General features: G+C 39.4%; 1 protein-coding gene across 5 annotated transcripts in view; it reads left to right on the top strand.

Annotated features, from left to right (window-relative positions):
* POLA1 (DNA polymerase alpha 1, catalytic subunit) overlaps positions 1 to 23,018 on the top strand; it is a 316,833-nt gene that overhangs the window by 92,753 nt on the left and 201,062 nt on the right. For all 5 annotated transcript variants that reach the window (XM_036304556.1, XM_036304554.1, XM_036304558.1 and 2 more), the window contains 3 exons: positions 19,194 to 19,226; positions 19,998 to 20,090; positions 21,225 to 21,430. In XM_036304556.1, coding sequence (XP_036160449.1) covers positions 19,194 to 19,226; positions 19,998 to 20,090; positions 21,225 to 21,430 — 332 coding nt within the window. The remainder of the gene's footprint in view (positions 1 to 19,193; positions 19,227 to 19,997; positions 20,091 to 21,224; positions 21,431 to 23,018) is intronic.

Here is a 23,018-nt window from a genome sequence, read left to right as displayed (position 1 = left end):
GCAACAACCATTGCTTTTGGCAAGAAGAAGCTACTGACCTCTGAAAAAATAATTTGATTTAAGATCTGAGAGTGAAGCTAAAAGACAGCATAGGTTTTATGCATTGAGTATGAGGTGGGGGAATCAAGCCCTAAAAGATAATGAAGAAAAGGAGACCATTGTGAATAGTTGGGGTGTAGATTACAATCTTCTCAAGGGCATGGACTACATTTTGTTCATCTTCTAAGAGTTAGCCACTACATCTGGAGCAGTACAGACTGTCAGTACATATTTGTCAAGTGAATGAGTAACCCTTAATTTAGGAGAAATGGCTACTGTAGAACCAGAAAGAAGATATTAGTGGGGAAGGAAAGATGAAAGATGCTGGGAAGGGAAAAGGTGAGCTCTATACTAATAAAAGGGTAATATACTAATTAGACAGGATCGATCGGACATCTTCTGGACGTCTGACTTCCTTCTGGACAGTTAGGGGGTGACCAGACCGGCAGGGGGCAGTTAGGGGGCGACCAGGCCAGCAAGCAGAAGCAGGGGTGATCAGGCAGGCGGGCAGGTAGAGTGGTTAGGGATGATCAGGCAGGCCGGCAGGGGGGCAGTTAGGGGGCCTCCAGGCTGGCAGGGGGGAAGTTAGGGGGCAACCAGGCCGGAAGGGGGGCAGTTAGAGGGCAACTGGACTGGCAAGCAGAGGCAGTAAGGGGCGATCAGGCAGGCAGGCAGGTGAGCAGTTAGGAGCCAGCAGTCCCAGATTGCAAGATGGGGCCTAAACCGGCAGTTGGACATCCCCCTAGGGGTTCCAGATTGGAGAGGGTGCAGGCTGGGCTGAGTGACGTCCCTCTCCTGCACGAATTTCATGCACTAGGCCTCTAGTTCTTATATAAAAGGAAAGACAATTTGCACTACAAAAAAATGAGAAAGCTAGGCTTTCAAGGACATACTGGCTCTTTGGATCCCAGGTTTCCAGACTTTATGTTTGTCCTGACCTGGACTCTTATACTTCATGGCTTCTTTTTCTTCTTAATGCAATAGGTAAGGACAAGGACATTTGTTCCATTCCTCTTTTATTAGCATTGCCTTTCCTCCCCTTTAATATTAATGGGACGATTTCCTGCATGGAGCAAGAGCCATACTCCTTCTCTTTTTGGACTCATCTGAAGACTTGGGTATGCCTTCAAATAGCAGGTTTCTGTAGATCAGGCCATTGGTATGGGGTGCGGTGTGGTTGACTCAGTCACTCTGTTTTTATATTCCTGCAGGGCAACTCTTGAGCCCTGTTCCTTTAATTGTCAGACTGTGAAAGCTGCTTAGTTGGAACTGATCACATTTGTCTTTTAAGTTCCTTAAGGACAGTAAAACTCCTTTTGTACTTCTTTCAGTGCCTAGCCTATTGTAAATGCTTGTTGAGTTAGGGGACTCATGGAGGATTTCTCTAAGATTGCAAAGAGAAATGGTAGAGTGAGATAGGAAAGGATATATTTAGGAAACCTTGACCATGAAGTGTTCTGTCTTCTGAGTGACACATGATGTTAGATTGCTGGTTGTATTTGAGAGGACTGGGTGTAGAATTAGGAAATAAAAGAGAGAAGAGGGCTTTTAAATATTGGTATGGGAACTGAAGGTAATGGGAGACAGGAGAACTCTTTCTCTGCTGGAATAAGGGTCATGCAATTGATAAAGTGTGCGGTCCAATATTAGGAACGATCAGGTAGATCTGAAATATCTATCATTAAGACTCATCCTCGCCCTAACCAGTTTGGCTCAGTGGATAGAGCATCGGCTGCGGACTCAAGGGTCCCAGGTTCGATTCTGGTCAAGGGCATGTAACTTGTTGCAGGCACATCCCCAGTAGGGAGTGTGTAGGAGGCAGCTGGTCGATGTTTCTCTCTCATCAATGTTTCCAACTCTCTATCCCTCTCTGTAAAAAATCAATAAAGTATATTAAAAAAAAGAGAGAGAGACTCATCCTGATTGGTACAAGAATGTCCTGCAGTCCAACTTTATAGTTAACTAGAGGCCCAGTGCACGAAATTTGTGCACGGGAGGGGTGTGTGTCCCTCAACCCAGCCTGCACTCTCTCCAGTCTGGGACCCCTCTCACAATCCAGGACTGCTGGCTCCCAACCGCCTGCCTGCCTGATTGCCCCTAACAACTTCTGCCTTCCAGTCTGCTCACCCCCTAACCACTCCCCTGCCAGTCTGATCAACACCTAGCCACTCATCTGCCAGCCAGATTGCCCCCAACTGCCCTCCCCTACCAGCCCAGTCACCCCTAATTGCCCTCCCCTGCTGGCCTGGTCCCCCCCCCCCCCAACTGCCCTCCCCTGCCGGACATCTTGGGGCAGCCATCTTGTGTGTTGGAGTGATGGTCAATTTGCATATCACCTCATTATTATTATTAGATAGGATTTTGTAGACTTTTAAAAATCAGCTTTATTGCTGTTAATTTCATAAACATGTTTTTGCTATCTCATCTTGAATTTAAAAGAGCCATCACCATCTATACATTACTCAAGCCAAAAGTCAAGTATTTAGCTACGGTTTTGTTTGTTTTTTTTAAAATATATTTTATTGATTTCAGAGAGGAAGGGAGAGGGAGAGAGAGAAATGGAAACATCAGTGTTGAGAGAGAATCATTGATCGGCTGCCTCCTGCACACCCCTCACTGGGGATCAAGCCGGCAACCCCGGGCATGTGCCCTGACTGGGAATGGAACCATGACCTCCTGGTTCATAGGTCGATGCTGAACCACTGAGCCATGCTGGCCAGGCTAGCTTTGGTTTTTATTTTACTTCCTGCATCTCAAACTTTAGCATATCCTGATTCTACTTCTTATTCATCTTTGCTGCTCCCATGGCATCTCTCCTCTGGACCACTGCTTCTACTCCTCACTTCTTACAGTCCACTCTTTATGCTCCTGCCTCCAGATTTTCAAACAAATCAGATCATGTCATTCCCTTGACTCACCCCAGCAGCTGTGAGAATACTTCTCATGTAGTAGAAGCTCAATTAGTATTGAATAAACCACTGTAAAGTTATTATGATATCTTTACAGATAGCAAACCAACCAACCCTTAGACTTTACTAATTCAAATGGCACGTTGTCTCTGTAATGATAATAATAGTAGTCAGATTTATTAAGGCTCATCTTTTTCTCTCTTCTCATCTTGTGACTGATGGCTGACACCCATTTTTAGGATGGTTAGCAAAAGGTTTATATGTGGCATTGGAGCCAGGAAGACGAGTCGCTTCTCTTTGGCAATCTCTTGGATAAATCAAGAGCAACCGTAGCTATGAAATACACCAGGCAACTCCCTATACTTTTCAGGACTGGCTCAACACAACTAAGAAATCACTATACATTTTTGGGGAAGGCTTATCTTTTTTTTGGGGGGGGGTGTCATGACCCTTTTGAGAATTGGGTGAAAGCTGTGGATTCTTTACCCAGAAAAATGTCTACATACACAAGCACAGAATTTTGTAGACCGATAAGGAGATTCACAGACTGAGCCATAGCTCATAGCAGAAAAATGCATCTTCAAAATTAGGTTGTTATATTTGGGATAGAGTAAAGCATCTATTTTTGAAATATAAACTATACCAAGTAACGTGGCAAAATATTGGCAGATGGGGATATTGCAGAAAAGAGATCATTTCTTTTTTTCTGATGCTCAGTAGGGATCATAGCAGACTCTTAAGGGACAGGAAATTGTGAGGGGCATTTGTTTGTTTGTTTATCAAACAAAAAAGTTTAAGGAACATTGGCCATTTTGCCTTGTCCTTTGTTGAGGAGGTGGAGGAGCATGGAAGGTATATCCCTGCAGGCCTTGCACCTCTTAACCCAGAAAATGGCCTGTAGACTGAGCCACTGAGTGGGAAGCAGGCTATAGGCGAGGAAGAGAGGATGGAAGAAGATAGGCCTGGGTGGGGCACAGGAGGGAAGCAGAGAATTTCTTAAGCCATTTTCCTAGTTTGAATCCAGTGCCCCACCCCTTTTCTTTTCCCGTTTTAGTTCTTCTTGGTATCTCTATTAAAAAGACAAACCAAAAAAGGAGATTTTCCTCTTTGCTAGAAGTTTTTGGGAAAACTTCACTATTCTTTTATTTCACCTCCTTTGGGGTTAAGGAGAGCTGTTATTTCTGAACTTATTGTCAGAGTTTCTTATATTGTTAATGTTTTAATACTCTCAAGATGGCTTGTTTTTGATAAATCACTAAAAGCAGAAGGTATTTCGTCCAGCCTCCTAAACAATAAAAGCCAAGAATGTAATGCTGTAGTACCAGAGTTGTGAGGTTTTTTTCCCAGCACAATATATTAACTAAGCAGAAAATGTAAAAGAATAAATACAATAAAAGTAATGTTTGTCTAGTGGTAGTTTGAGATATTTCAGGAGAGATGAGATGTGAAGAAAAGCAGTGGCCATATTTAGAAAGCTGCCTCAAACCCAAGAGTATCTATTGAAGTAAACTTGATGACAGACTTTTTTCCTCTTCATGAATCATTGTATTCCTATAAAAGCGAAAATTCCTCTTCATCTAAACAAATGGCTTCCACATCTGTTTTCTTAGTTTCTCAAAAGGGTGTCTTCAGCTTGCATTTTTTTAAAAGTGTTTATCTGTTTAAAATGAAATACCGTCAAAAGCAGTTTATACATCAAAATCCAAGTTGGTCTTCATCTTCCAAGAATTAGTCGAGAATGATCTGGTGGTGGGAGAGGGGGAAAAAGAAAACACACTTTAGCCGTAACCGGTTTGGCTCAGTGGATAGAGCGTCGGCCTGCGGACTGAAGGGTCCCAGGTTCGATTCTGGTCAAGGGCATGCACCTAGGTTGTGGGTACATCACATCCCCAGTAGGGGGTGTGCAGGAGGCAGCTGATCGATGTTTCTCTCTCATGGGTATTTCTAATCTCTATCCCTCTTCCTTCCTCTCTGTAAAAAAATCAATAAAATATATTTTTTTAAAAAAGAAAACACATTTTATATTCTGCGTAGGTAAGTTCTTCCTAACCATACTCTACATTTTAGTGAGTTATATTTAATTGTACATGCTCTTTTGTTTTTAGGGACTGATCGAGTAGTAACTTTGTCATTGGTAGCACATCCCAATATTTTCATGCTCTGGGTTCAGAGTTCTGAAAATACGTTTTTTTCCAGATTAATACTAGGAGAATTAATGTGTTAGTCCCATTGACTAAGCACTGATCTGTATAGTTAGTTTGATTTGTTATTGTCTCATAATCAGTTTCCTCCCAGCACGTCACTAAAAGAAACACTCTCAACTGATTTGTAAAATACTATACAGTACATCTTTTCTAAAGCACTTGTTTGGTTCAAAATCTTGTGTGAGTCTGCTTATCCTGAAGGGTTCGGTTTTATCTTTTTTAATCTTTAGTCTTGTGGGGCAGGCCACCATGCCCTTGAGTGTGTCCTGCCATTTAAAAATGAAGAATGAGAAGCAGCTGAAGTGATGGCTCTTTTGCAGCTGACAGGAATCCGATCTGCTTGGATTCTTTCTCTGGGTACCGACATGCCAGTGGTGTGTGGCTCCTCCCAGACACGCCATTTGCAGTCACAAAGTTTAAGATGGTGGGAGCAGAGGAGGTTGTGTGCAGGGGGAAGGAAGATCTTTTTTGTATGTAAAGATCTGGGAGAAAGGCTGTAGATCAACACATGGGGTCCTACCACAGGTTGCAGGACTCCTGGCTTCTTACCACCCAGTGGAATTTCTGGGTCAGGATGAGGCCTTTGTCTTTCAGGAGGTTGCGCAGGCTCCTCCCACCCCCTGAGCTACAGCTGCCTCTTCTGTCAAAACAGTGGCCTGCTCTGAGGTCAAAGGTCCATGAGAACTGTGACATTTGATGGTATCGAAGTGAATTAGTGGCAAAGGCAATTGATTTAATCACCTATAATTTAGGTAATTTCTTTTGAAGGATGTGAAGAATACTCTTTGGAAACTGAGGAGAACTCTTCCCCCATTGTTAACTTTTGGTTTATCGGATAAGTATAAATTGGAACTGCTAATAAATGACACCAAACTTGACATAAAAAAGAATGCCCTCCCCCCTCCCAAATGCAGAAGAGAGGCAGGAAAATGATGGTTAGGTTGGAGCTATAGGAGGCTCTTTACTTGTGAAGTGACTTGATTGATGTTTAGTCTTGCTGTTGAGCCCATCACTGCCTTGAGGAGGGGAGCCACTGCAGAGGTTCTGCTTGCTGTTTGTTGAGCCACGGCCTGTAGCTGTTTTTGTTGCTCATGAAAAGGCAAGGTGCTCCCCTTTTTGACCTTGTTCGGAGGCTTAATACAATTATTTGTATTAGGCGCTAGCCACCTGTTGGGATCTTTCTCCTTAAAGGTCAGTGTGTGGTGCCTGGCTGTCTGACTGTGGCAGCCTGCAATCAGATTTGCCTGTGGTCACTGGTTTGTATGACACCTGCAAATTGTGACAGAAAGAATGGAGATCTGATAGCTGAAAGGGAAAAGGAGGTGCTGGAGGAGGAATGAGCTATCAGGAGACCCAGGGAGTACCATTACTGTGGTGTGGGTGCCAGTTTGCCTCATCTCCCTTTCTCCTGCTGCCCCGTCATGAGCTTTGCCATCTGTTTCAATTGTCTGCATGCTGACATTGCTTTGATTTAGTCATATATTGCATCTCTGTTGACCTTTGGAATTCCTATACCCCCTGAAAGCCCCATATCCCCTCCATTGAGCATCTCACTTCCACCTGCCTCCCTGTGGTCTTCATTTAGGTGTCATAGACATAACATATTCATCAACTCCAAAACCGCCCAGTTGGTTCTGCTCCCCAACCTGTTCTCCTTCCTGGATTCCCTGTCTCAATGAGTGACAGCACTGTCTACCTATCCATTTGTTAAGCCAGGATTTTTTTTTTAATCCTCACCAAGGATATTTTTTCCATTGCTTTTTAGAGAGAGAGTAAAAGGGAGGGAGGGAGGGAAGGAGAGGGGTGCGAGAGAAACATTGATGTGAGAGAAACACATTGATTGGTTGTCTCCTGCATGAGGGTCGGTTTGGGGATCAAACCTGCAACCCAGGTATGAGCCCTTGACTGAGAGTCAAACACATGGCCCTTTAGTGCACAGGCCGACACTCTAACCGCTGAGTACACTGGCCAGGGCCATGGATCTCATCTCTGGCACCTATCTCTTCCTAATGCCCCAATTCCAGCCAGTTGTAAGTCTGGTATATTGCACTTCCTAAATGCCTGTGATTCTCTGTCTCCAGTGCAATGACTATTATGCTCTCCAATCCTTATCACTTCCTCCTGGATGCTGCTCCTGCCACATGTATTCTCTACATGTTTTATAACCAGAGAGATTTCTTTAAACTGTCAGTCTGATTGTCACTCCCCAGTTTAAAGTCCATCCTGTGGTTTATAGGGCCTCTCCTGCATTCTCCCCACTTTCCTGGGCATTCTAATCTCAGCCATACTTTTTATTTTCTTCTTATTGCAAAACCTTTTTTAAAAAAACTTAATTTTCTTTAATTGCCATTGAGAGTTTCCCTCTATCCTTTGGATCTTCACACTCTTTCCTCATCCACCTTTTTCTGTACAGTTTGCTTCAGTGAACTTGAACTCCCACTTCAGGGGCCTCTATTTTGTTTGTCTTCTCCATGTTTTGCACCTACATCCTAAATGACTTTCCTCAACTTGGCATTTATTTGTTTCTTTTGAAATTTCTCTGGATTCTTCCCCGAAGATGATGAGACAGTAGAAGAAGTGATTGATAAATGGGAATACATTATTTGATCCTTAAACATGGAGAGGCATTCTAGAGGCATGCCTGAACACGTGTCTACAACACATGTATCTGGACAGGTGAACACAATTACATTTCCCTAAAACAAGACCATCTTGCTGAAGATTTTTTAAAAATTGGGAACCCTCTATATTTTAATCATTCCTAGCTAGCTTACAGAATCTGTTTTCTGAACTTCTAATAAAAAGAGTGTCAAGGGATACTGTTTTATTTTTTTTAGAACATATACTTATTTCAGAGAGGAAAGGAGAGGGAGAGGTAGAAACATCAACGATGAGAGAATCATTGATTAGCTGTCTCCTGCATGCCCCACACTGGGGATCACCCGGGCATGTGCCCAGCTGGGAATCGAACTGTGACCTCCTGGCTCGTAGGTCGACGCTCAACCACTGAGCCATACCAGCCAGGCCAGAACACTGTTTTATAAGAAATAAAGTTGCTGTAGGAGGGCATGGAGACAGTATGGTCATTGCAGAACAGACTTTAGTATTTAGCTATGTTACTGAGCAAGGGAGTTGCCCCTGAGGTGTTAGGCTTAAAAAGTTCTCCCTCTTTGGACCTCCCTCAGAGCAGAGGGTAATGATGAATAGCACCCTGACTGTCTTAGCACACAGCAGTCCTAAAATGGAGCTTTCCAGAAATCAAAAATGCTTTCATCAGAATGGTGACAGCAACACCTTGGTCACTCTCCAACTCCATACTGTCCTTCAGACCACCAGTGAGTTGTCTTCTAGGATTGAGCTTCAGGCCAGGTGCTTAGTAATGACAAGCAGTGACCAGTTAAACCTGCCACTTGTGGGGACCAAGAGCTCCAACTTTTCTAGTTCGATTTTCCCATGACCTCAGTTACAAAGAAAATGTTGCAGATTCTAGAAAATGCTAATGCTCTTTTTAGTTGTATTATCTTGATTGCAGTGCTTCGGAATTGCTCAACTTCGTTGTCTGAGCATAGCCAGCCTGACGCATTTTTCTCGAATAGACAGTTATGATCAACTGAGCACTTTTAGGCTGTATAGACTACTTAAATTTATTAGTCAATTATTTGTGCTTTGAAAGAGTTAATGGTAGCTACCCAAGCCATTATTAGAAATTAGAATGTCCCAAAATAGAAAGGCTATTTCCTTTGAGTAAGGCACTGCAGTGGAAAATGCCAAGCATAGTTTTTACTGAGTTAAAGGGTGAAGGAAGGTGGAGTGGGGGAGAAAGTTACATGTAAATCATTTAGCCATTAACCTAATGGGTGGATTTATAAATCCTATTACTATAAGCCCTTTTCATTTCCACTGAGGCCTGGTGCATGCTTGATCCCACTAATGTAAAATTCATTCTGTCTAAGTGATTACTGAAGTAAGACACTTTGAGTCAATTTTAATCAGGTTGTGTGAAACTTGCCGGAGCGCTGATGTTCACTAAAGCACGGACATACTTTCGCCGTGTCTTAATTAGCCCCCAGAAGAGTTATTCTAGGAGATGGAACCAAATCTCCGAGCCTTTTGACACGTACATGCTTTTCCAGTAGGGGCCAGACTCCCAGCGCCAAAGCAAGAGGCAAAGACCTTTGGGCAGGGGTGTTTCTAGTCTCATGGATGTTACGAGAATTCTAAGAATTCCTAAAGCACTATTTTTATGGCTAGTTGGAGTATCTGCAATGGTACTTATATTTTAACACATAAAAAATTTAAATTTGGTGAAATATGTGAATCTTCTTCTTAGAAAAATGCATTGGCACACATTTACAGTTTTCTTTAGAGTTGGAGAGATTTTCATATTTCTTGACCTTGGGTTAATATCTTCTGCTCTCGTTTTCATCTTGGTGTCAGGGTTGTGGTATTTTTGTTTTGTTTTGTTTTTTTTCTGGGAATTTAATATTTAAGAGTGTAGGCTCCTAGAACTTTTGTGTCAGTGAGTATATTTGGCTCAAATGCGTTTGAAAGCCAGCTCTATAAGTTCTCCAGGTCCTGTGTCAGACATAATCCCAAGTGTGGCAATAATGCATGTAAGTTCAAGTGAAACGTATGAGATGCGAGTTTCTAAATTGGAGGTGGGAGGAGAGGAGGCATAGAGAATAAGAATGTTGTGCAAGGAAGATTTCTTTAAAGATGAAAACAGTTTTTTCCAAAGTAAAAATGTAAAGTGGATTTTTAAAAATCCACAAGATGAATAAATATTTCAGGGCAAGAAATTAGAAGACAAAGTAGTTCATTTTTCCTTTCACATGTTCAAAGCCATAGTTTATGGTATTTTAAGTTTTTAGATGAAAATTAGAGCCCTGTCAAACTGTGGGGCAGTAATTGAAAGAGACTCATAAATTTCATTAAATGTGTCTGTTGGGGAGGAGAAACCTTTCAGAAAGCTTTGTTTATTCAACGTGTTTTATATTCCTTACACATGAGCTACCAGAAGGTCTGGGTTGTAAATAAAGGATTTGAAACAAAATCAGTTTATCTGGCAACAAGAGTTGTATGGGAGAGGTACACTTTTAGTCAAGTTTATAATTAACGGGTCTTTATCATTGGGGTAGACATTCATTTCTCTTGAGTGAACATTTGTTTATTTAGCATGCGTTGTGTTCGAAAGTGGGATTAAAACTGATTCACTCCATTTCTTGCATAGAAAAAGATAGCATTTAAATGTGTACAGTGTAACCAACCACATTCTGTAACCAGCTTTAGGGTCTTGTTGTTCTGGGGATGCACTTATCAATGCATGGCTTTGCTCTTCTCAAACTGGACCACTTGGGATTTGCCTACTTTTACTATAGCCTAATAAAGAAATTCTTATTGAATTACTACTGTGTCAGACTTTGTATTAGGTTTAATGGCTAAGATGCGACCTCTGCTTATCATTTGCTTGTAGTCTCTCAATCTTACCTTTTATGATAGACTGGTGTGCTGCAGTGTACACAGAATCCTTTGGGGTCTACATTGGACTAACATACTTTTAATAATATCATTGGATCAAGGAGACCAGAGAGGCTTTTTTGATGGTATGAAGTTCCTTGTGAAATAAGTAGATGTTAGGTAATAATATCTAACATTTACTGAGCACTTATGTACCAGAAGTATTTACATACGTGGTTACATTTAGTGCTCACAGTAGCCCTATTGTAAGGAAGCTGCAGCTATTATCTCCATTTTATAGTCAAGGAATTGGAGGCTAGTGATTGTATTGTGTGCCTGGTGTCACATAGTGGATAAGCAATACTTTTAGGCTTTGAACTCAGGCAGCCTGTCGTAGTTGGGGTTCTCTATAGAAACAGAGCCAATAGTGTGTGTGTGTGTGTGTGTGTAAAGGGAGGGATAGAGAAATTTTAAGGAATTGGCTCATGTGATTGTGGGTACTGGAAAGTCTGAAATCTGCTGGGCAGGTTGGCAGCCTGGTGACCCAAACATATGGGATATGAGTTGACGTCTCAGCTTGAGCCCGAAGTCAGTCTGCAGCGGAATCCCTCTTCCTTGGGGCAATCTCAGTCTTTTTCTCTCAAGGCCTTCAACTGATTGGATGAGGCCCACCCACATTATGGTGGGTAATCTTTTCTGCTCAAAGTCTACTGATTTAAATGCCAACCTTATATTTAAAAAAAATAGCTTCACAGCAACATGTAGACTGGTGTTTGACCACATATCTGTGTATCATGGCCTAGCCAAGTTGGTAGATAAAATTAACCATCACACAACCTAACTTCTAAACCCACGCTTTTAGCCCCTAGGGGGAAACAGCATGTGAAAAGTACAGAAGTAAAGAAACAAGAATAGAGCATGGCTTGTTCAATGAAATCAAAATCTTTCAGGAAGGCTGGATTGAAGAATGAATGTGGGAAGCATTAGAAGATGAGGTGGACCTCAACCAGATCTTGGGTCAAACTAAGGGGTTTGAATTTCATTTCAAAGAGTACATTTTAGAAAGAACACTGGGAAAGTGTGAAGAATGGCTTGGGAGGTAGTAATGCTGGAGACAGGTGGTAGGCTAAGAGTGGTGAGGGCCTGGAGGAGGGATAGCATATTGGCAGGGGGTGTTGAGCAGGGGGAACACCACACTGGAAAGCTACAGTGAAACTTGTTAGCTCATTGGATCAGAATGAAAGTCAGCCCTTTGTTTTAGTTGAAGGCTTTTGGAGAAGCCATTTGTCATGTTTGGAGCTGGTTGCAGTTTTGGATGTGATGGGTGGGGTTTAGAATGAATGCTATGGGATAGACAATTGAGTATGGGCCCAGAGAGAGAAAATGTTGAGTCATCAGTGTAATATCACTGATTCTCAACCAGGGGCAATTTCCCCTCCATGAAACATTTGGCAATATCTGAAGACTATTTTGGTTGTCACAACCGGAGAATGTATATATCTGTGCATGTCTGTACCCACATGCATGCTACTGGCATCTAGTAGGTAGAGGTCAGGAAAAGCCCCTCATGACAAAGAATTATCTGACCTAAAACGTTAACAGTGTTGATGTTGAGAAACCCTGATATATATAGGGTGTCCCCCCAAAAATGTGTACACATACTTTGAAGAATTATAAAGGCAGTGCTTTTAAAAATACATTTCATTTTCAGCCCTAGCTGGTTTGGCTCAGTGGCTAGAGCGTCGGCCTGCGGACTGATGGGTCTTGGGTTTGATTCTGGTCAAGGGCACATACCTTGGTTGCAGGCTCGAGCCCCAGACCTGGTCGGGGCACGTGCAGGAGGCAACCAATCGATGTGCCTCTCTCACATAGATGTTCCTTTCTCTGTCTCTCCCCCTTCCCTTCCATGCTCTCTAAAAAAAAAAACAAAACAAAAAAAAACAAACAAACAAACAAAAAAAAAACCACAAAAAAAACCACACAACAACAATGGGAAAATATCCTTGGGTGAGGATTAACAAAAATAAATACATACATACATAAAATACATTTCATTTTCAAAATTGAGCTATTAGCTGTTAAAGTGTGTATACATTTTCGGGGACACCCTGTATATGCAGATGTGTATATATTTTCCTGGGTGGGGGCTGGGGGAAGAACTCAACAGAAGGTGTTGGATGTTTTTATGTACCGTAAATACACTCACCCACTTTATACTAAGTGCATAAAGATGTATGCAGAAAACTTGTGAGAGCTTACATTTTTCTAGTTATTTTGCAACCACATAGTCCTCAAAAGCAATCTAGAATATGGAAATATGTTTTTGTAGTGCTAATTAATTGTGTTGGACATATTAGTGCTCCCTTTGCCTAAAATTAAAGAAATGAATGTGGTTGAAATGCAAAACAACCAGATATAAAGAAGTGATATTTCTACACGTTCAACTTGGGTTCTTAGGTTTTTGGATCTGGAAGGAATCTCAACCTTTTCATTTTATAAATGAGGATGCTAAGACCTAGAGAGGGAAGTTTCAGACCCCTCACTTATTTTTAATATAGTGTTTTATTTTTGCAAAGCATGTTTTCAGTGTAAAGTTCTTTGCATTCCCACCTAGCTCGGGGGACTAGGTGGTAGGTAGTATAAAATCGCAATTTTAAAGAAGGGAAAAGTAAGGTTTAAGGGCAGTAAGGGACCCTGTGTCATGGGAATCTTAAAGGGGTGGAGACAGAAAGTAGGGTGCTTATTAAATCCATAGCCCTGCTCCTTGAGCTTCTCATACAGAAGATACACACTTCAGAAAAACAGGGGACAGGAAAATAGGGAAAAGGTAATCTAATATAATGAGGATGAAATAAATGTTCGCCAGGTGGGAGAAGTGAGTAACATTGAGTCCTGCTTGGAAACTGCTGAAATTGGGAGAAGGGAAAGCTTAGATAATGGTTGGATTACCAAAAATCATAATATTTATATTTCTAATACGTCTCTCTTCCCTATCCTTCAAAACCATTCATTTGCTACCCCTATTATGCTAATGTATTATAAAAAAAACTTTCCAGTTTATTTCTAATTTTGTCATCAGTAACAGAACTCTAAAGCCATAGAGATTTCAGTTGTCATTCTATTCATACATTATTTGTGCAGATTTGACCTTACCCATCATGCTTAGCCAGTAGAATTTCTGTTGTGTTTAGCTGCATCACATACTGAAGTGGGTTTCTTGATCGTAGATATCACTATAATAGACATGTGCTTTTAGAATAGGAGCTTGAAACTTTTTTTTAACTGTGGCAAGTTAGTGTTTTCTCTCTCTCAGTATTAATAAATACTGTTTTCGTCTGTAATAGCACCTAGAAACATTTTATGACCTTTGAATGCATTACAAGACACCACTTTCTGTCCTAACAAATAATGAAACCTCAGCTTTCTCCTGGTCTTGTTAGGGGAACCTGTAAATATACACCTCGGTGGTAGTTGTGCTTAGGTCACTGCTGTTAATCCAAGGGTAACAAACATGCTCCTACTGCTTAGTAAACCACATTGTGGGTGTATTCCTGAAAAAATTATTTTCTTTAGGAAACCCTCTTTTGAAATATATTTCCATTTCCTTTTTAGTCCCCATCACCCTTCACCAGCCTTCAGAGCCTCAGGTTGGGGTTAAAACACCTTTTCGTATTATTTTAATTATTGCTTTCCCAGCCCCACTCCTTTCCTGTTTCCCCCTCCTCTTTTCCCCTAACGGCGCTGTTCTGCAAAGCCTGGAATGATTGATATGATGGCAGTGCTGTCATTCTTTTTAACCAAAAAAAAAGTCATTTTTGTTCTAGTTATTTTAATAGAGTCCCATTAAAGATGTATTGCTGACTGAAATATCGGCATGAAGGGCTCTCACTGAGCTGAGCCCAAGAATTAAGAAGTCAGGAAATCGGCTGCTGCATTGCAAGAGAGCCTTGTGTGACACCGAATCTCCTGATTGGGGAGATCATTACTGCTATTATGACTCGACTTGCGTAGGAATTTTAAATTCCATCTGAATGTCAGTAATAACCCTCTTAGCAAATTATCCTGAATAAAATCACGAAGGCATTTTATATAATAGGTGTTGAATTACTGGATAGATTTGCTAATTAAATACTCTTTGTTCTGCTGCAGTTGACATTACAGGGTAAGATCTTGAACAATTATTCTCAACAGCTGTACTTTGTTAAGGGAAAAATTAACCACAAAGTTTATTTTTTTACACTTGAAGTTGGCAGATTTTTGAAATGTGCTTGAAAAATTCCATCATCCAATTGGTAATGAGTAGATAAATATGCAGGTGTTGCTGTGAAATCAGATAACTGCAGACTGCCTTATTAATGAATTTAGCAAGCCTTTGTAGCCCTGTTTTCTAGCTGTTAGCACTTACAAAATGATTTTCTGTCAGAATGGGAGCTTTAATATTAGGCTTGTCACTTTAAAGTGAACTTCTGAGCGGTCATCTTGCAATCACCGTACCTTGTGTCTAGTAGACCTTTCTGAATACCTGTGGCTTTTTTGTAAAATGCATTTCCTAATGGGGAAAATATCTGTAATGCATGTTTTTGATTGTTGCCTTCCAGAAAATTTATGTGGTGTAGGCTTTTTAACAAGGCAGTGAGACACAGTGAAAAGAAAAAGAAACATGAGATCCAGCTAGGAGATCAAGTTCTTGACTTTATTACTTTGGGCAAAATTGCAGAGCCTAATTTTCCTCCTCTGTAAAATGGGGCTTATAATACCGCCTACCCTTCGAATTATATATTTGGCATTCTACAAATATTCATTAATAGCTACCGTGTATTAGGCCCTCTGCTAGATCTTGAGATGTTGGTAATCCACTGGCTACCCAACAGCTGAGCCTTCCCCAGTGAGCAGTTTGAATTGAGGGCAGCTTTGCGGTGATCCTGCTCATTAGCACTTGGACTGGATAGGGCACTGTGGTATCCACCATCTAGAACTGCTTAGTGAAGAAACACGAGAAGTAGCGGTCAGCCTGGATGTGGGTTGTCTGGCCTAGGGTGGACTGAAGAATTGACAAGCTGTAGAGAGGACCTTGAACTTGAGACATCATTGTCTTTAGTTGCTGTTGAGGTTCACTGGAAAGATGGTGATTAAAACTATCCACAGAAATTAGTACAACCTCTGTGGAGAGCTATTTGACTATATTTATTTAAAAATTTTGAATATATAACCTTTAACCCAATAAGTCTTCTTGTAGGAGTTTATCTTGTTACTGGCATATTGGCAGGTTCTACATGTGTGATGATTACTTGTTGAAGTGTGGTTATAAAGGAAAAGATTAGAAATAACATACATGGTCAGTAATAGAGCACAAATTAAGTCATGATCAGTTCATACAATGGAATACTATGTAGTCATTAAAAAAGAATAAGGCAGCTCTTTATGTGTGGGTATGGAATAAGCTCTAAGGTAAAATGTTAGGTGAAAAAAGAAAAGCAGTGGTTAGTTTTCTACCATTTCTGTGCAGAACATCCACCAAGAGGTTTCTGCCAGTAAAGAGAAAGCCATTTTGGTGAGTGGAAATGGTTGTGAGTTGTTGGCGCGACAGAGTGGGGTAGGTGATGGTTTGCTTCATGGCTTCAAGGAAGAGTAGAAGCAATTAGCTACTGCATATGCAGAGTTGCAGTGAAAGGTTGGCGGATTGTTCCTGAGGTATTTTACTTGGTACGTAACAGTTCCTTTGTGGAATTGTCCCTTGTGATGAGGAAAGCTAAGCCTAGTGGGGTGGAAGGGGCAGAGGATGAAGAGAACTCATGATAAGTAGTTCTGTCCTCACTGTGATTAACTTGACTCAGGTGGATCTCATTATTGCCCTTTTCCAACCAATGCTTCCCCTGTAATTTAAATATTAAAAAATGAAGATGAAGTGGAGGAGAGTGATTGTTTTTTCTGAGTTAAGTGAATTTTAATGTCTAGTAGAAAAGTAATTGGGATTACTGCGAGACCTACCAATCAACTAGCAAACAATCTTGTTGTTGTTGTTTTTTAAAAAAATGTTCTTATTGATTTCAGAGAGAGGAAGGGATAGGGAGAGGATTAGAAACAATGATGAGAATCATTGGTTGGCTGCCTCCTGCACGCCCCCTAGTGGGGATCAAGCCTGCAGCCTGGGCTCTGTCAAACTGTGACCTGGTTCATAGGTTGACACTCAACCACTGAGTCACACTGGCCCAGCTAGCAAACAGTCTTATGTGCCTATTACATGTGAAGTCTGGTGTTAGGCATAAACATGTCCGCTGACCACTAAGAGCTTGTGGTCTAGTTGGGGAGTGGACTAAAAACTGTTTCCAGAATGGCATTACCATGATTATCTTGAGCCAGTGGTCCTTAACCCCACTTGCAACATAAGAATCATCTTGAGAGCTGTTTAGAAACATTGCTGGCACCAGTTATTGGTATTTTTAAAAAAGATTCCCAGGTGATTCCACTGTGCAGCCATTATTAAAACCACTGGTTAGCCTAATCAGGATTACCACTACCCCCAGGACAGGGGAAGGGCTTCCTGCCCTAAGAACATAGGACAATGAATGAACAAAATTGGGAGACAGTAATGGAGGGGGGGCGCGAAGGAAATGGAAAGTAATGGGTAGATATAAAAGATATTCTAAGGTCAGGATTTATAGGGCTTTGTAATATGAAGGATAAGAAAGACAGAAATATGAGGTTCGAGCTTAGTTGACAGTGAGAACTATTGTGGATAGAAAAATAAATATAAATGAAGTAAGTCTATCTGGCCCATTGGAAAAGTGACTTCTGGTTTAAACCGATGCTTTGAAAAAATGGGTGGTAGTGAAGAGAAAATAACCTGGAATGACTAAGGCCCCATATTTTGGAGTCAGAGTACTTGGGTTCTTATCCTTGCTCTGTCACTTACTGGGACAAATTATTTCCTCTTTTCTTTTGCATCTAACAAATGGGGATATTAATAGTGGTTACTTCTTGGGGACCTTGAAGAATAACATGAGAAAATACACAAGATGCTTGTAGTAGAGTATCTTCCCCCCCCCCCCCTCCACACACACACCACATTCTGGGTGCTCATTATGTTATATTACTTTTCTTTTCACATGGTATGATATATTTTCTTTATTTTATTTTATTTTTGAAAATATTGGGGTGACATTGATTGACAAAAACCTTACAAATTTCAAGTGTACAACTCAATAAAACATCACCTGCACACTGCATCATGCACCCAACGCCCCAAGCAAAATTTATTCAATTTGTATTACTTCTGATCTGGTCCCTATAATTTATATCTGTTTTGGTACATATCCACATTATAACCTATATTTGTCTAATCTTATAGCTATACAGGCCTTGGGACAGACCTTTCTACAGATATTATCTGTATGATTGTCTTCATTCACTAAATGTTTATTGAGCCCCACTTCTGTACTATCACTATGCTAGCTTCGGGCCTATAGAGAAGGTCTACTTTCTGCCTTCAAGAAATTTAGTGTAGAAAAGAAATTTAAATCTAATATGTATTTTATATATATTTTGCTTTTACTTTTTAAGATACTGAATACTATGAGTAAGAATTGGCAGATTTGAAATGCTCTGTCACAATTTTTTTTCAGCCATGCAGTTCTATTTAAATATTAGTAATGACAATAGTTGCCTTTTTTCCATATTATAAAGGGATACAGTCAGTTCTTGAATAATGTCATTTTGTTTGTCGTTTCATTATAACACTGGTGAGAAAAAAATCTTCCCAATTGGGGCCACTGTCTGTGTGGAGTTTGCATGTTCTCCCCATGTTTGCGTGGCTTTTGTCCAGTTTCCTCCCACATCTCAAAGATGTGCATGTTTGGTGAACTGGCGTCTCTACATTGTCCCAGTCTGAGTGAGTGTGGGTGTGGGTGCGAGTGCACCCTGCCATGGAAAGACGTCCTGTCCAGGGTGGGTGCCCACCTGTGCCCTGAGCTGCCAGGATAAGCTCTGGCCACTGGTGACCCTAAGCTGGAATAGGCCGGATGGAAAAGAATATTTTGTTTTTATTCATTTTCCTTAAATGTATGTGTAGCTCATCTTTATTTCAATGTTTACCATTAGAAGTGTTTGGGTGTTTATTTAAAAGTTTGGTGATGTTTTTGTGACTGTAGGAAATATGACACAGGAACTTAACTTAATATGATATAGGAACTTAACTCTTGTTTATGTTAATTAGCCTATGGTTTCCTTATATGTTGTTTCACCCAAAGTCGCAGTTCCCAGGAACCTATCCATGATGTTAAGTGAGGACTTACTGTATTTTTATTATGCATGTTTATTAAATAGAGATCGTTACATAGATCTGCTTTCATAGAGTTTACATTGATCTTTACAACAGATCTTTTTACATATCTCTAAGAATCAACATAGAGGCAAATTTATTTTTTAGATTATGTTGATATTGTTATTTTGAGAATTATAGTTAGAAAATGACCAAGAGCTTTAAAAATATATGGAAATAACATCATTGGGCTACTTATCTATGTGTTTATATTTTATGTTTTTGCAATTATGTAATGCATTAATCTTGACTTTCTGTTTCATTTAGATTTTGATGCATACGAAAGAGATGGTACAGAAGGTAATGCTGAGCACTTTCATCATATAACAACTCTTAAACATCATACTTAGTGACATTTTTGTATTCAAGGAAAATTGCAACCCAAACAGACTGGAAATGGCTTCTTAGGATGTCTGGTTTACATTTATAATCCCCCCTAATGGATTATAGCTTTTTTCTTTTACAAACACTGATATGATCTAGCCGCTGCTTGAAGCCTATATGTGAGTGTTTCAAGCAAATTAGTAACAGTGCTAATTAGAGTTTACTTCCTGGCCTTTGTACTGTATGTGCTCTAGTGTTGTTTGCTATGATTGATTTTTTTGGCACTCTCCGTATTCTACTAAATACTGTTTGAAACTGTTAAGAATTTAATATGGATTTGTGCCTCTGAATTTTAAAATCCTATTATGTTTCTGTTCCATAAATTGCCATGACCACTAAGCTTGTGGTACAGTGAGTAAATATAGTCCCCCTTTCCTAGTCTCTTATCCTCCTTTGTATTATTCAGTTACACATTTTGTTTCCATTGAAACTAGACACTTCCCCTGCCATTGTAATATCTGTTTTAAGAAAATTAAGGAGATGTTTTAATGTGGTAGTGTTCACCTTTCTGGTATATTGGGGCTTAATCTTCATTTGTACACTCCTCACAATATGGATAAGAGTAAATATAACCTTTGGAAAAATCCTTGGAATGTGTGATTTCTGTATGGAAAATCTCTAGTTTCATTATGCATAATGGTCACCATGTTTTAGTTGTTAATTTTTATAACTCTTGCTTTTCATTAGATGAATCTTGAAGTTATTTATGGAGATACAGATTCAATAATGATAAACACCAATAGCACCAATCTGGAAGAAGTATTTAAATTGGGAAACAAGGTGAGATAATTTGACAAAATTATCTGTTTTATCTACTTTTGTGAATTATTTTCAACTTGGAACTTCATAAATTCATGTATATGTACATTGTGTGCTTCTGGAAATAATAAACAGAGTGCCTTCAGTTCTTCATCCTCTTTTATTTTTCTTAGCCTCTTCTCTAATTGTTTTGAGGATAAAATTAAAATAAAATTGTTTTTTCCTTAAATGATAGATATGGTTTGCCTTTGAGAACAGTCTAAGTCTGATAAGTTTAAGATGTTATCAAGTTAGTACTTATCACAGGGTTATTCATAAGGAGAAATGTCTCTAGTAGTGTTCAGATGCCTTTCATACACTATTTGATATGAATAAGTACCTACCTACCTACATGCCTATACACACATCTATAATTTTAATAGGAGTACTTAAAATATATTTGAAAAGATAAGGGGACATTTAAAAATAATCATTTGTAGCCTACTACAAATGTTAGCACACTTAGTGTTTCTTGAGCACTTACTATATTAAAATATTGTTTCAATAAACTAAAAATAAGGTATCATCTTACAAACTAAGACCTTCCTACCTGTCTTCTCTGAAATGTATGAAATTTGAGCTATAGTCTTCACTTGAGAGTAAGCCTAGCATATTGTATTCATATTGGACCTTGAAAAACTATATATTTTCCCTAGGGGCGATGGTCTGTGCCATGTCCCTATCAGTAAAGAGCAGGTGACTGTTCATTTATTTGTTCAGCATATATTTATTTGCTTATATTTAAGGTACTTATATTCAAGGTACAGCGAGATTATAGACATTATTTTAATAGCTCAAGTTTTACTTATTTCTGGACTGTGTAATCTCTAATTCAGTAGTTTGAAGGTAAGTACATATGCTTTTAGATTTTAAAAAGACTATGTCATAATTTTTATAATTCTTGAGGCTGACCCTGCCAGTTCTGTCCTTGTGCTTTTTTTTAAGTGTTCTGCATTGAATCTAAAAATATCGTGTTCCATATATGCTGAGTAAATGCATTCTAGTATCGTGTGACTTCAAGTTCTGTTTAGATTGACTCCTGGGAATTTGTAGCATGTTCATGTTCTTCCTACTAGATGTTTGAGAATATAATATTAATGATTGAAATTTTCACAGGTAAAAAGTGAAGTGAATAAATTGTACAAACTGCTTGAAATCGACATTGATGGAATTTTCAAGTCTCTACTACTGTTGAAGAAAAAGAAATATGCTGCTCTGGTTGTAGAACCAACATCGGATGGGAATTACGTCACTAAACAGGAGCTGAAAGGATTAGATATAGTTAGAAGAGATTGGTGTGATCTTGCTAAAGATACTGGAAAGTGAGTTCTGCTTTGGTTTTTTTATTTTGTTGTTTGTCTTTTAAAAATTCAGGTGTGAATGACATGGACAACACTTGTGATTCTGCCAAGCACAAGGACACAGCTTCTTTTTTCTTATTGTTATTATTGCATATTAATAATTCTTACTTATTTGGAGGGGAGTTTGATACATTTTTAAAAAGCCACACTGGTTCAGTAAGAGATGCTTGCTGTAGAATTCATCTCATGAGTATTTACTCATGGTGAGAGTAAACTTTCACATTTTGATCCTTACAGAGTTGGTTTTGTTTAATGTTGTTTTGTTTTTGTATGGTTTTGCTTTAATATTCCTATTAGAGAGTGCAATGTATTGTGTTCCTGTATTATCCTAGAACAGTGGTTCTCAACCTTGGCTGCACATTAGAATCACCTGGGAATCTTTTTAAAATCCTGATTTGTGGGCCTCATCCTCTGGAAATTCTGCTTCTTTGTTATGGGGTGGGGCCACAACATTAGTAACAAAGAAACAGAATTTCTGGAGGATGAGGCCCAGAAATCAGGATTTTAAAAAGATTCCCAGGTGAATCTAATGTGCAGCCAAGGTTGAGAACCACTGTCCTAGAACCTTTTAGGAACATAATTGTTAAGGCATCCCCATTTTATGGCTTAAAATGTCCTAGGATTCAGAGTGGACCATGGAGTGAGACTTTGTTCCCACCAGTATAATTTGTGTGCAAATATTCTTACCTAAGGTTAATTTAAGAGCTAGTTCTCAAAAACCATATGTCCCTCAGAAATATTATGTACCTCATGAGTGACCCCCTAGCTTTGCACCTGAGACTAAAGATTGTATTAAGACCTGTTTCATTTTTTTAGGATCATATTAATTTATAAAACACCCATTTAGAAAATGAATTGTTGGGTACGTTATTTGCCATCTTTCCAGATATTCCTGGTTTGTGATCCTGAGCAATTCTGAAAATAGAAGAATTTTTTTTTCTTGAAAGCGAAATTTTAAATTAATTTTAACATTGCTGAATATCAGCATATTTTACTTGTTTTCCATTCTTCCTCTTGTTTTCAAGTCAGGAGATTGTGAGCAATTGTTGCTTCTGCAAACTACTCTTGATTAGGCAAAGTTGATCATCCAAGTATAGGTCACTGTTAGCCTTTTATGAAATGTAGTTTGAAATGCTTCATTGCCCCCAAATGTACCAAAGATGAAAGTACTTTGTATAGACTGTCGATTAGAGTGTTCTCTTCAGCTTTGTGTTTTCCAAGAAAAGATGCATCATAATAGAAGTAAATTTCTCTGAGTTAGAAATGTATTAGTAATTAAAGCTATACAAATGTTTTTGTCAGGGTTCTTTTTCTGACAAATTATAATGCAGCTGTCAAACCCTCGCTCTGCATTTTTCTCAGAAATGGATAAAATATTGGCTTTCTTACTCCTTTTCGTTTTCTTTTTTTTCCTTTTTTTGTGGGAGTCTGGTGGAATAACGCGACGTTTTTAAGGAATAGTGTAAAGTTAGAGAAGAACACTGAGCAATATAATGAAGCTGAAGAAAGAAAAGTTTGAAATATTTGTGTGTTTTTAAAATTTACATAG

Source organism: Myotis myotis, unplaced genomic scaffold (genome assembly GCF_014108235.1).
Source record: "Myotis myotis isolate mMyoMyo1 unplaced genomic scaffold, mMyoMyo1.p scaffold_m19_p_4, whole genome shotgun sequence".
In the NCBI taxonomy this organism is placed as follows: Eukaryota; Metazoa; Chordata; class Mammalia; order Chiroptera; family Vespertilionidae; genus Myotis; species Myotis myotis.
This window is presented reverse-complemented; position numbering and strand designations above follow the sequence as displayed.